Raw genomic sequence first — 14,151 nt, forward strand, 5'->3', positions numbered from 1 at the left:
AGCAGATAATACTGTAGTATTTCTAGTCTGTAATTTTAACATGCAAGATTCCATGTAACTTTTACCTCTCTGGTGACATCTTAAAATTCCCTAGAAAATCAGCCACAGAAAACCCCTACAAAATTAGAATTATGTTCTGGCACCAGAGAGACACTGAAAGCAACACTTGTTAGAACTAGCAGCTACTTCTTTTTTTTTTTTTTTTGGCCAAATCCAGCAGCACATGAGATCCGGGATCCTCATTCCCTGACCAGGGATCGAACCCATGCCCCCGTGGTGAAAGCATGGAATCTTAACCACTGGACAACCAGGGAAGTCCCAGTAGCTGCTGCTGCTTTGAAGTGGTTCCGAAATATGGTTCCTAATAATGGAAGGAGCAAAAAACGAGCCAGTGATCATTTAGCATAAAATGCCATTAAGACCCCAGCGATACAGTTTTCCTTAATAGTTCCATAGATATTTGCTTGTCTGCATTCCCTCTGAACATGATTAACTGTTAACTTTTCCACTAGGCTCCATCTTCAGTGTCACAGCCAGTTTCGGTAAAACACAGGCTCCAAGCAATGTGAACACTTTCCCCAAAGAAGTGTAGGATATACATGTGGTTCTGAGACTGCTTCAGATAAGGAGTCGTTTTTCCCAGCTGACTGAATTTTAGGGCATGTTTCTTCCCTTCCACCTCAGATTGTTTATCATCTACCCGTTGCCTGCCTCTATTTTTTTCCCTCCTCTTTTCTTTCATATTAGATGGTTCCCTAAGTGAATTCTGTTTTCCTTTAAATTAGACTCATGCATGTATGCATGCTAAGTCACTTCAGTTGCGTCCAACTCTGTGTGACCCTATAGACTATAACCTGCTAGGCTCCTCTGTGCATGGGATTCTCCAGACAAGAACACTGGAGCCCTTCTCTAGGGGATCTTCCCAACCCAGGGATCGAAGCCACATCTCTTACATTTCCAGCACTGGCAGGTGGGTTCTTTACCACTAGTGCCGCCTGGGAAGCCTAAATTAGCCGCTGATTATCCTTTTTCACCATCTTACTTTCGCCATCTTACTTGGGAGTGTCGGACCCAACAAAGTAATTAGCTATCCATACATTTTTATCCTCTATATTTTCTTCATTAAGGAAAAATCTAAATTTATTCCATCCTGTGCTTTTAGATACTAAATTAAAAGTATAGTTCTAATTTGTTTTAAAAACAGGGGTTAAGCACAAAAGCTAACTTATGTATGAAGGACTTTACAGAAATTCATGGGTCACTGTTATTTCTAATGTGACAATTTAAAGTTTAAGAGAGTTTTGTGAAATTGTGTGGACAGTTTTGTTTGGGGGTGTAGGAATTGTTATTCTTCCCCCCTCCCCATTAATATATGTAGGCATACATATAGCCGTTGCTCTGGAAGAGGGTGGCTTCTGGTGTGCTTGCTGACAGGGAGTGATACTGACCCAAAAAAGAAGGAAAACTTACTTTCTTAGTAGTGCACATTGGTGAGTTGATGTTTTTTTTAAATCATCAAAATATGAATATGTCATTTAATGCTCATTTAACAACTGATAAACTCATAAACAATATATAAACTTGGGAGATGTTAGGGATGGTGAGCCTGGGGCTTTAACATATCATTTTTTCTTTTTTCTCTGATACAGTGGAAATTCAGCCTGACCCCAAAGGTAAAGGGAAGTTAAGTCGTTTCTGTAGCTGAGGTTTGCAAAAAGGTTTATTAACCTGTGTAAGGAGAGCCTGTGTGTTTCATGTTATCAGTTGCCTATTGTGTCTTGTCACAGTTTAAAAGTAGATCTCATCAAGATTTCATCAGAGAGAGCACCCAGTGGGTGAGCCTTGTCACTGCTCCCTGAGTACCTGTAATCAAGACTATACAGTTTGGTGCAGAAATACTCATTTTGAAGCTTGATGGTAGTACAGAGAGAGAAAAATCATCTACCACCTGGTCTATTTGTTCCTGTAAATATTGAAATAGTTTCTTCTTTTGTTTAATCTAGGGAATCGCAAAAGTGTTCAGCAATTTCTGTTTGAGCTTTTGCTGTGATCCAGTAAATACCTGTTAATGGGCTGGTTTTGTTTTGTTTTTCTAGTAAAGTAAGGATCGTTGTATCATTGGGGCACAGAGCTGAGTTAATAAATAGTGTGACTCAGAACCTGTACTGTATCTTGAGGTCCTACCTCCAATTCTAGGCATTAATTAATTAGCTAATTGGCGAGACTTAAAGATGGAACAGTAAGACCCAAAACAATCATCTTGCCCATAATTAGCTTTGAAATCCTGAGTTTTGAAAATGCCCCAGCCTTCACTCCATCAAGCTCTTCCACACCCTCAGGTACTGTGAGCGTGTACACACGCACCCTGATGCCTACACCTGCAGGCCACCTCATCTTCCCTGAGCTGATGCAAGAAAGTTCACCGCTGGGTCCCTGAGCATTTTAAAAGTACAGCCAACAAGCCTCAACTGTTTAAACCTGAGCCTACAGATTCTGAGTCCCCAGAGAAAGGCTTTCAGTCTAATGTCTTGGTCTCAGCGTCCTCATTCCTGTTTAGCACACCCTGGGTACGTTCTCAGGACCCTCCTGTTGGAAATTTTCTAAAAGAGACCCTCTTTTGACTAAAGGCAGACTAAGGCTTGGTTCAGGTTTCACCAAGTCATAGCAGCTCGACTCAGCTTTGCTTTTCACCTGTGCGTCAGGGAGGACGCCAGGGATAAATTCTCTTCTTCGCATGTTTCCAGGCGGTCCTTTTCAGAAGGCGGTCATACAGCTTGCTCCCTGCTTCCCTCCTGACCTCACTGCATTTCAGCCTCTGTTGCTACTGCCCTTTCCAGGGTTTCTTTCACTTCTTTCACAAGCCCCTTCTTTTTTCTCCTGTCTCTCCTGTCTCCGTGTGTGTCTGTGCACAGTGTGTGCTTACGGCCACAAAGGCACTTTCTCAGACCCCTGCTCCTGTGGTGACGGACACTCTGAGGGTCCCCACGGCAGGACTGGCCTTTTCCCACCAAGTGAGTCCATACTGGGAAGAAGGGGATATTATCAGATGGTTTCTTTTTATTTGAAAACTATAAATAAAGTACAGGGTATAGTTATTTAAATCCCCAAGTGTTCTGTGGGTTATTTTGAGGTGCGGTAATTGATTTTTAACAGGATGCAGCCATTGCACAGCAGCCCAAAATAGGATTCATCATTCGCCCCTCCTCCTACCCTTGATGTGAAAAGTACATGGAGTTGTTTAGATTTTTTTTTTCCAGATAAACCATCCAAGAGTGGTTTTCTTTCTTTTTCACTATAAATAGGAACCCTCCCAAACCTAGTGGTAATGGAAGGTGTGATTTAAAAAGATGCGTTGTGTTTCAAAGGGACCTCAAGGTTAAAGAAGAGACTAGAATGACCTGGGAAAGCTGCTGGCTCTGGCTCTGAGTTCTGCCCAGACGGTGCTCCCCAGATCTGCTGGGCTGGAAACTGAGCCAGTTAGCTGAACCCCTGGGAGAAGAGGGAGCAGGGAGCTCCTGTGAGGCCTTGGGAGGGCACGGAGCTGAGGCTGTCAGCCCCACTGCAGATCAGTCTGTCTTCCTACTCTCAGAGCAACGGCCTGGTCTGTCTGTAACCCTCACATGAGGCCCTCCCCCGCAGCACACGCACTGTGCCGCCGTGGGCTGGACCCGCTCCTCACCCCACTGATCTGATCGCCGGTCACACTCTGGGAGTGCCTGTTCCCCTCCTCCTTTCCGCGGCCCCTCTTTGTTTTTCTCTTGCTTAGCTCTCCAGCTCTCGCCTTCCCTACCAGCCTGCTGCCCTGGGCGCTGGATCCGCTGACCTGGCTCATCCAGTAGTGTTTGCTGCTGGCTTAAACGCCACACACCCTCACCAGGTATCTTTAAAGATGGGGAGGACACTAGGGGTTCCTGTGCTGCCTCCCCTGCCCAGACACACTAGAGGGGCCTCTTGAGACACCCATGTTCTAAGTCTTCTGAACCAAAGCTCTTCTTTAACTTCGGAGGACTAAGATGATTCTGAGAGGCTGCCTCTTACACTTCAGAAAGAAAAGAAGAGCTTCCCGACTGTTTTCCCCCTCTTTCCCTCTGTAGTCACTTCCGTGCATGTCTTCGATTAACTGAGCAAGCCCCAGAAAGGATCAAGATTTCCAAGGTTTCCTGCCCACTTGGTGGCAGCATTGGTGAGGGGAAAGCTGGACAGCCGATGCCATCGTGCTAGGCAGCAAGTCTCCCCTCCTGCCTGATGTTGCCGTGATTCACTGTATTTTTTCATTTTCCCCCAAAGCTAATGGTCCCCGGGAAGGAAGGTGGGGTACCGCTTGGTCCCAGCCAGCCTGCCCATGGTGCCCAGGCTGACCAGGAGAGACTGGCAACCTACACCCCTTCTGATGGGGCCCACTGTGCCGCCACGCCGTCCAGCAGGTGAGTTCACGTTTTGGCTCAGCCACTCTTCAGACCGGCCAGGGGCCTGTCCTCCCCAACACATCTGCTTATTTGGTATCAGCAAGTAAAGAATAGCTTTCAGCATTGGCTCAGGCTTGGCATTGGCAGGGAAAATGTGGAATCCTTCAAATTCCTGGTAAGAATCTTGCGTTGCAGCTGGTGTGTGAGGGGGGTTGCCCTGGGCAGCACTACTGGCTTCTGACAGTAGGCAGCTGGGCTTGGTGCACCTCACCCTGAGGCAGGGAAGGTGTTTTGAGATGTTCCTCTCGTCCCCTGAGGTGGATTTCCTGGGTGTCCTCAGAATTCCCTGAGACCAGAACAGAGTGTTGTTAACCACACCCGTGACATCGGAGTCATGGTGTGTCTGCAGTGGGAGTTAGGATCCAGTTTCTTTTTCTCCTGTGTTCGCCTCCTGCAGATCCCGTAGAAACAACTGCTTTTCCTTACTGGAATACAAAAAGAAACCTTGTCTTTTCTGATTGCAGAAGTGATACAGTGTGAGTCAGATTTTGAAGACATGGACTGGGTGGAAAGTTCTCATAATCCCACCCTGCTAAAGTCACCACGTTACCTCCCTTTAAAAGGTGACAGGATCTCAGAAGGGTTGAGTGATTGGTCTAAGAGAACAGTCAGCTCACAGAACGGCCAGGCACAGGCCTGGCTTCTTGGATTACAGAGCCCAGACTCGCTCTTGCCGTTGCACCCAGAGTTCTGTGGGAAGCTGGGCCTGCCTTGACCTCCACTGCCCTCTTAACTGGAAGGCCCCAGAAATAATGACGTCGATTGCCCCATTGCATCTTAAATGAACTTTCAGATATTAGAAATTCCTGGGTTTTTTTTTTTTTCCATTCCCACAGTGGAGTTGGGGGAGGGGTTTATTTGGAAGGATCTTTCCATGCCATCCATCAGGAAAAATAATTACTTTCATGCCTGGCCCCTCAAACCTCCATCTTCTTTCCTCCTATTAGACAATCAAAGGGGAGCCCTCTTCAGTGTTGTTTTGTGTTTTGGCAGCGTGCAGCGTCTTAGTTCTCTTACAGAGACTGAGCCTGTGTCCCCTGCAGTGGGAGCAGAGTGCTAATCACTGGACAGCCAAGAAAGCCTCCATGTGGTTGTTTTACTCTCGTATTCCGAGCCTAGATTCCTGGGGTATGACCTGGAGTAGCTGAAGACAGAGGACCCTGTGCCGGGGGCTCTCAGACGCTGGTCCCCCCTGGTGTCTGGAGGCCGGGAGCCCCTTGGACTGCATAGTCCTCCCCATCTTGAGCCCCTGCTTTGGGGCTTTCCCGTCCCCGGCTTCTCGTAGGGCTGTGACTGACAGTCTGAGCCGGTTTCTTCTGCTTGGCGTCCCGCACCTTTCAGGACTCAGCGTCAGCCTGGAGGGAGGGAGGGAGTCGTTTAGTTGCTTCCGTCGTGTCCCACTCTGAGCCCTTGGACTGTAGACCACCAGGCTCCTCTATCCGTGGAGTTCTCCAGGCAGGAATGCTGGAGTGGGTAGCCATTCCCTTCTCCAGGGGATGTTCTTGACCCGGGGATCGAACTCGCCCCTCCTCCTGCATTGGCAGGCGGGTTCTTCATCATTGCGCCACCTGGGAGGAAAGGGAGGGGCAGCCAGGTTGGGCGTGTTGTTGAGAGACCTTGCTGAACAGAGAGAGGACTCGGGGCAGGGAAAGGGCAGGAGACGTGGAGCGGAGCTTCAGACAGCAAAACGACAAAGTGAAGAGGGGCTGTAAGATCTTGGGTCTGGCCCTGTAACTGGACTGACATTAAAATTAGCTGTTGATGAGAGCTGCTTGCCCATATGTATGGTAGCTGGATGCACGGTGACTGATGCTTATCCCTGGTATGACAGTGAATTTTATGGAAGCTTTATACAGTTGTAACACCGAGTTTCATTCACATGTGCCTATTTTTAGCTCCTCCAGGAAATGCAGTCCTCTGCTCCCAACTCAAAAGCGAGGGTGACAGGGTCCCCAGGCAGGCTTCATACTGCCATTTCCCACACGCCTGGGCTGGTGGGGGCAGCTGCTATCCTGGGCGATGCCTCACAAGGCGGTCGGTTTACGGGGAACCCAGTAGGCTCTGCCGTGGTTTGAGAAGGAGAGCCGACATGACCTTTTCTTCTCCAGTGAGGACGCTGAAACTGTATCAAACGGCAGCGAGGAACGGGCCTCCCCCCACGATGTCTTGGAGACCATCTTTGTCCGGAAAGTGGGGGCTTTTGTCAACAAGCCCATCAACCAGGTGATTTTTCTGCCCTCGCAACCTGTGAGAATGTGTGAGCCCTTAGGGTGAGGTCTTACCTGGGGCCTGTGGAACCACTGAAATCACACGCAGAATGGTGTGGCTGTGTGTCAATTTTCTATGGAGAGGATGAATGACCTGTGACAGCACTCCAGAAACGCTGAGAACTGTTGCTCTGGGGTCTCACAGGAGAGGAGACCACGCCATTTAGTACACACGTCGCACTGCAGTGTCACCAACTCAGCCTCGCTTGAGACAGGAAAGTCCTCTGCAGCTCTGCCAGTGAGGAACACTTGTTACTGAACTGCTGTGGGTCAGGCTTCCAGAGCTGAATTCCAGGGTCCTGTGGATGCTGTGGGCATGTGGTGGGAAGCAGGGGAGACTGGAGGGGTCTCCAGCAAGACAGGAACCTGAGGGTGGCGTGGCCAGCTGAAGTGTGTGAACCTGCTGGATGCCCCCCCCTTCTGGAAGCCCCTGAGGAAGCAGACGAGCTGGGGGAAGGGGCCGCACTAATACTTTCTCCTGCGTCTCTCCAGGTGACCCTGACCAGTTTGGACATACCCTTTGCCATGTTTGCTCCCAAGACCCTGGAGCTGGAGGATGCGGACCCCATGGTGAGTCCGTCGCTGAGTGATGTTTGCAGGGAGACAGCGTCACGGTGGTCGTCCTTGTTGGTGGGCCGCTCACTGTTCCTCCGTGGAGCGTTACCCACGCCCTCGGCTCATGGTTTCCAGCCAGTGCCCAGGACCAGCCCCTGCCTCCGCCTTGTTCTGAAACAGGTGAATCCGCCAGATTCCCCAGAGACTACATCTCCTCTCCAGGGCAGCCTGCACTCTGATGGCTCCAGCGGGGGCAGCAGCGGCCATACCCAGGACGACTTCGTGATGATCGACTTCGTGAGTTGCCAGCGTCTCCCTTGCCCGCTGCTGCTTCAGGGGCAGTAAACCTAGAAGCACCTGTTGCTCTTGAATAGGCCTTCGGGGATCCGATGGGCTGGTCCAGGCAGAGGGAAGGGACTGTGGGTGCCGGCTGTGCCCTTTATGCGGGGAACCTGCCCTTACATGCCGCTTGGGAGACGTGGAGGCCCATGAGCAGCAAGGCATTTTGTGCTATGTCTTTGATTGAAATGCACCTTGAAATGGGATTGGATTGTCCAGTCGGACCTGCACAGGTCCTATTCATGAATGGATCAGTCAGTTCAGTCACTCAGTCGTGTCCGACTCTTTGCAACCCCATGAATTGCAGCACACCAGGCCTCCCTGTCCATCACCAACTCCCGGAGTTCACTGATCATGAATGGATAGCCCTTTGCTAAAGAGAGGAGTGTAAAGGAAGGGGACAGAAATTTGCCCAGGATAGAGGGAGGTCATCCCCAGGATGAATTTAGCTGCCCAGAAGAGAAAACTATAAAGATTCCACAAAGGTCAGCCCGGAGGAGCCCTTTCTTTTCTAATTCCTGAAAGGAAAGAGGGTTATTGATAGTTAAGCCCGTCTGATTTTCCACTGTGGATTAAGGCAAGCTAAACTTGAGTTGGTCTCTTTTTTTTTTTTTTAAGAAACCAGCTTTTTCTAAAGATGACATCCTTCCGATGGACTTGGGGACCTTCTATCGTGAATTTCAGAACCCGCCTCAGCTGAGCAGCCTCTCCCTTGACATCGGGGCCCAGTCCATGGCCGAGGACTTGGTACGGAAGCCCCTTGCCCACCGCCTCACCCTCTGGCCTCCTGTCCTCCTTCCGTGGCCATTCCTGCTCCGCATGCCTGGAGAGTTCTTCCAGCTGCGCCCCCACACCCGCACCTCCCATCTTGCGGTCACAGGACGAGATGGTTAAACCGTTACCTTCCTGCGATCACACTCGAGATTTGCATTGCGCCCCACGGTCACGATCTTGAATTTGCTTGTGCTTATTTCCTCCTTTTCTCTGCACTCTCATCCCAGCAGTTCTCACACTCTCCTGTTGTTTGCCTGATGTCCTCTACTTGCTGATGCCACTCAGCCAGGCTGCCTCAGCAGCTCTTGCCATCAGCTGTCCAGCTTGCCAGGCAGGTGCCAGGGACACAGGTGGAAGCAGCAGGAGGACCGAGTGGTGGTGTTCTTGCCCTTTCCTCACTCATCCCCGTGCTCCCGAGTTCCGCCAGCTGTCCTGACACCGATTGTAATGACCGTTTAGGGTGTTTTCTATATTCTGTCTTCAATGGGCAGAGGAGTGTCTGGCACAGCCACAGATCCAGGAGTGCCCCATGCCACGAGATGCTGAGGTGGAAATATTGCCTCCTATACTGCAGTCAGGAGTGTCTCTAGGAATAGGCATCTTGGCTCAGCTGCCCTTGATTTGCCTTAAACAGAAAAGCCTGCTCGGTAAGCTGCTCGATAATAATAATATAGCAAAAATGTCATTATTAACATTTATTGAAGCTTTCTAGGTGCCAAGCATTTTTAAAGTGCTTTCCATGAATCTTCAGTGACCCCAAGAGGTAGGTTTTCTTATTATCCTAGTTTACAGATGAGAGGAATGACGTTGGGAACAAATAACTCGCTGGTGATTACACTGAGCCAGCAAAACAAAGGTTTAACCCCTGAGAGTCGGGCTTCTGATTTTAGGCTTTTAACTGACTCTCTGGACTCATTTGAAATTTGCTTGGAAGGAGCTGGAGTCCAAAAGCTCTTAAGATGAAGCTGCAGCCGGCCCTGGCCGGTTGCTCCGGCCCCCCAAACCCACCTGGGCAGCCAGCATGTCTGCGCTGCTTCCGAAGAGCTCCAGGTGCCCCCGCCTGGCAGGGCATCCTCTGTAGGGAGTGAGCTCTGCCAGCGCATGCTCGGCAGTGGGGCCAGGCCACCTGCTTAGGGCCAGGCTTTAACTAATGGTTGAAACCTGTGGGCAGTTACACTTAACTCCGCCTATTTCTACACCCCAACCCAGCCCCTTCTCAGCTGGTGTAAAGATGCAGACTTCCAACCTGGCCACCGACCTGCCGGGTCAGAACCTCCTGAGGGTGAGGCAGGGACTGCCTGGTGTATGTGCCCCCACGGGACTCTGCCGCCGGCCCAGCGCAGGCTGTGAAGATAGCGTTCGCTTCCTGAACCTGTAGGGCTCTAAACCCACTGTCTTAGTCTAATGTCAGTCTAATCTGTGCCAAAGACATTTCACGTTGGATTTCTCTGTGTCGACCCATTGTGGGCGTGGCCCTTTTCCATCTCATTGCGTGTGTGGCCAGCCTGGATTCTCCAGTTTTTCTGTCTCCCTCCTCAGCCCCCACTGGCCAGCACTGCTCAGCTGCTCGGCAGCCCAGCCCTGCAGAGCCGGACTCTGTACCCTGCTCCCTGCACTCCTGGCTGACGGCTGGCTTCCCGGGCTACTGAGTAAGCAGCTCCTCTCCCCTCCCTGCACAGGACTCACTCCCAGAGAAGCTGGCTGCGCACGAGAAGAATGTCCGAGAATTTGATGCCTTTGTAGAAACGCTGCAGTAAAGTTGGTGTCCTTGAGTCCCAGCAGCATCCCCTTCTTGTGGCCCCAGGAGACGCGCCTCCTCCTCGGCAGCTGCTCCCACCCCTTATCCTGCTCCAGGCCAGGCCGATGGGAGTCGGTCCCCTCAGGGGACCCGGGAGCCCCTGCTCTGGTCCCTCCCAGAGACCGGTGGCAGCAGCGAAGGCCTGCGACGGCATCCTCGAGGACCCCCGCCACCTGCAGGCCTTCCGCTCGTGCCACCCTCAGCGGCGGCCTTACAAAGGCCGTCCTCCCGCTCCTCCTGCCAGCCCCTGGCCCCGGGTCTGCCCAGCAGCTGGCCCCTTGCCGGCCTGCCGTGGCCATCCGCCGGGCGACATTCCAGCTGGTAGCCCCGACGCTGGAGCGGAGGCAGGAGGAGGAAGGAGACCTTGCTGGGAGGAGGGGGCCAGGACTCTTTCCTTCAGGGTCTTTTCCTCTTAGTTCTGGTATCTTCTTCCTCTCTCTTCATCCCTTTCTTTGTCCCCGGCCTGTATTGTTGGCAGTGTGGTGGGCTTCCCGCCCCAGGTGATAAGAACTCTAAAGTCAGCCATGCCCGCCCATCTGAGCAGCCCTGGCGGCTGCCTGCCCAGCCGTGTGGAAGCAGAGGCCTGTGTCTCTAGGAGTTGTCACTGGAGTCACAGCACAGGTTCTCCTTTCTCCTCCCCTCTTCCCCCGTTAGAGGACACAGTCACTATTTATTACTTTAAGAGAAATCAGATATTTTATAGAGAGAGCATGTTTGAGATTAGACGTCTTCACTTGGGAAGGTTGGAGGGCCCCCGGGGCAGCGCCTCTTCCTCTAGAGGCTCCTCAGACTCGGGGCTGCTGCTCCCAGCTCTTCCTTCCCAGGCGTAGAAGGTGGGATCCCAGAACAGGGCAGGCCGGGGGCCACAGAGCCTCCCAGAATTGCTGCATTTGAACTGACAGCTGACCACAGACTCTACCTTAGACACGTGCATATTCCTGGGGAGAACCTTCCATCTCCCAGCTTCTCCAGAGAGACCGACCATGTCCTGACAGCCCAGGAAGTCTTGGATTCAAAATGTGATGACTCACCAGGGCCATGCCACTGGTAGTGCCCACGGGGCTGTGTGTCCCCCACTATGGCCCTGGGGTAGGCTGGGCAGGCCCCTCCTCCTGGGGTACTGTTCTGGTTTCTCGGGGTGGGGTCACGGGCCTTCTCCCCCTTCCACCTGGGCCTGGCCACCAGCTCTCTTTAACCCCAGGGTCTATACCCTGCCCTGAGGTTTAGGTTTACTAGTTGCATCGATTCCTTGTTGAGAAACCAAAGCTGGGCATTCAGTTGACTTAACCCTTCAGGTATTGTTACTTGAGTCGGCCAAGGGCCCAGCCTCACTCACTCACCATCTGTTCCTGGTCGCCTCACCTGTAGCCCCATCTGAGGAAGGTTAGGCGCGCCCGGCCTGCTGCGGCCACCTGGGTGTTCATTGGCCGAAGCTGTTCTGCAGCAGAGCAGGCGGCCCTCCGTTGCTTGTTAGCGGGGGCTGGGAGCAGTGGCCCCCCGCGATGAGGCAGATCCCAGCGCTGGGGTCAGCTCTGTCCCCGCCTCCGTGGGGCTGAGCCCAGCCTTGTGCACACCCGCTGCAGCCACAAAGGCGCGTTCCTCGCAGTGGCCTCCAGCTGGCCTCCTGGTGTGGGGCTGAGCACACCTGTGGGCTGCTACACCAATCCCGGTTTACCCCCCAGGGCCCCAGCAGTGAGGAGGGTGGAGGCCCTGGTGAGTTATTGATGCCCCCCCTCCCACCTCAGCCAGCCTCTCAGCCCTCCTTCCAAGGCCCAGCAGGGGAAGACCTCTGAGCCGGTGTCCTCTTTGACTCTGAACTGTTGGCCTGTGCAGGCAGCAGCCTTTCTTCAGGACCCCTTCCGTGAGAGGCCAGGGGGGCTGAGCCGGACTTGGAGCCGAGCCTGGGAGGAGCAGGGCAACTGTCAAGGCCGGCCCTTGTCCTTCAGCCCTGTGCAGTGGCAGGTATGAGCCCTAGACCGACTTCCACAGCACCCCCCGACAGGGCTGGGACCAGTCGCGTCTCCAGGGGGAAGAGCCCCTCCCCGCCTCCAGCCGACTCCATTTGGAAATACTAAGCTATTACTTTAAAATGTATTCAAGAGATTTCCAATAAACTTTTTCTGTACTTTATCGCCTCCTGTCCTGCAAAAACCTACCCTCTTCCTCCCACGTCACACAGCCCTGGGTCGCTGACAGGCTCCGGGGAGGGAAGAGAAGTGCCACGTGAGGCACAGCAAGGGTTCAGAGCCTGACGGGCTGCTAGGGGTCCTGGGCTGGTCAGGAAATCTCGTTCGTTTTTTTTTGGTCGCACCATGGGGCACGTAGGATCTCAGTTCCCCGACTGGGGGTCAAATCCACATCCCCCTGCAGTGGGAGCTGGTAGTCTTAACCACTGGACCACCAGGGAGGTCCCAGGAGACCCCTCTTAGAGCCTCGTTTTCCTTGGCTGTAATGCTCCCATTTCAGGGGTTGTGAGTAATGAGACACGTGTTCAGTGAGGTGACGTGTGTGACCGAGACGTGCATGTGAAGTAAAGCCCTTGGGACGGCAGGCCGTCGTCTTCGGCTCCTCCCGACCTCACCTGCTCCCTGCGGCATAGCTCCCCACTAACCCCGGGCACCAGCCTCTGGCTCAGAAGGAAAGACAGCAAGAGACAGCTGGCAGTGCTCTTGTCCTGTTTCCAGAGAGACCAGGCAGGGCGGGGGACTCCCCAAACCACCGGGATGCTTGCTGATGGTGTGAGAGGTTGTGGCTGAGCAAACCAGATGGAAGGAGAGGGACTGAGTGAAGTCCAGGGCCCAGGCAGTTGCGTTGCACTGCCCGGATCTGACACACGGCTGGCCCCAGGGCTAAGGAGAAGAGCCCTGCGGGTGTTATTCCTGCCTGGCCCCCTGGGAGCTTCCAGGCCTCAGCCAAGCCGGCTCCTTCCTGGAGCAGAAGGTGGAGCTGCCAACAAAACCAGGCAAGTGCTGTCTCGGTTGCCTCCCACGCCCTTCGGGCTGAAGCCAGGCCCCAGGGGAGGAGAGGGCAGGTTAGAAAGTTCTAAATTCAGCTCAAAGGGGCTGAAAAGGATGGGCCCGCCCACTGCCGCCACTTTGAGCCTGAGAGCCCTTGCTAGTTAGAGAACTTCATATGACACTGCCCATGACACCTGACCACACGTGTGTCCCACCCCGGGGTCGGAAATGGTGGTTAAGACTGTCCTTGGAGTCCTCACCCTCCTATAAAGCAAAGTATTCAACTGCCCCTCATCTGGTGGTGTCCTGCTCCTTTAAAGCACGTCCTAATGCTCTGCCCCTAGAGACCCACCGTTGCCAAGGCAGGGGTAAACTGGCTTTTGAGTCACTCAGCAGAGGCGCTGCCAGAGCCCAACCCAAACAAACAGCTGTCTCCCGACCGCCTGCCTCATCATTTCCTCATCATTTCACCGCCCCTCTGTTCCAAATAGTCACCCAGCTTAGATTTGGGCAGACCCAGGGAGACAGGTGGCCAGCACCTTCTGTTTGAGCTATCTGGACAAAGGGCGCGGGCTGAGGGGGACTGGCTTCCTGGAGCTCAACGCCTCAACGTTTATAACCATTGCCTTGATTGTACAGCCTTGGCCTGCCCTCCTCCGCCAAATCAAGCAATGAGGAGATAAAAGAACAGGCCTGACTGAGGCCACCATACCCTCCTGATTGCAATCAGCCGGCAAGCAGCTAACAGCTGGAACTTGGTCACTGTGCCAAGTGAAACTCCGGCCTGTGCTCCTGTGACATACCATTTTTTAAAATTGTGGTAAAATACATGTAACATACATTTTACCATCTTAACCTTAATTTTTTTTTAAATATTAATTTTGCAGAACCAGGTCTTAGTTGTGGCAGGTGGGATCTTTTAGTTACGGGCTGTGAACTCAGTTGTGGCAGGTGGGATCTAGTTCCCTGACCAGAGATGGAACCCAAGCCCCTCG

At 52.7% G+C, this 14,151-nt stretch overlaps 1 protein-coding gene across 16 annotated transcripts in view; it reads left to right on the plus strand.

The window, feature by feature from the left end:
* ATG13 (autophagy related 13) overlaps positions 1 to 12,329 on the plus strand; it is a 47,439-nt gene extending 35,110 nt beyond the window's left edge. For 2 of the 16 annotated variants that reach the window (XM_069554022.1, XM_069554023.1), the window contains 8 exons: positions 2,913 to 3,011; positions 3,767 to 3,877; positions 4,288 to 4,424; positions 6,575 to 6,689; positions 7,226 to 7,303; positions 7,469 to 7,585; positions 8,246 to 8,374; positions 10,081 to 12,329. In XM_069554022.1, the coding sequence (XP_069410123.1) occupies positions 2,913 to 3,011; positions 3,767 to 3,877; positions 4,288 to 4,424; positions 6,575 to 6,689; positions 7,226 to 7,303; positions 7,469 to 7,585; positions 8,246 to 8,374; positions 10,081 to 10,158 (864 nt within the window). In that variant the 3' untranslated portion in view covers positions 10,159 to 12,329. Of the gene's footprint in view, positions 1 to 2,912; positions 3,012 to 3,766; positions 3,878 to 4,287; positions 4,425 to 6,574; positions 6,690 to 7,225; positions 7,304 to 7,468; positions 8,113 to 8,245; positions 8,375 to 10,080 lie in introns of all 16 variants that reach the window. The other 14 variants (XM_069554026.1, XM_069554028.1, XM_069554024.1 and 11 more) reach the window with 8 other exon arrangements.
* Positions 12,330 to 14,151: the final 1,822 nt, after the last annotated feature.

Source organism: Ovis canadensis, chromosome 15 (assembly GCF_042477335.2).
Source record: "Ovis canadensis isolate MfBH-ARS-UI-01 breed Bighorn chromosome 15, ARS-UI_OviCan_v2, whole genome shotgun sequence".
Taxonomy (NCBI): domain Eukaryota; kingdom Metazoa; phylum Chordata; class Mammalia; order Artiodactyla; family Bovidae; genus Ovis; species Ovis canadensis.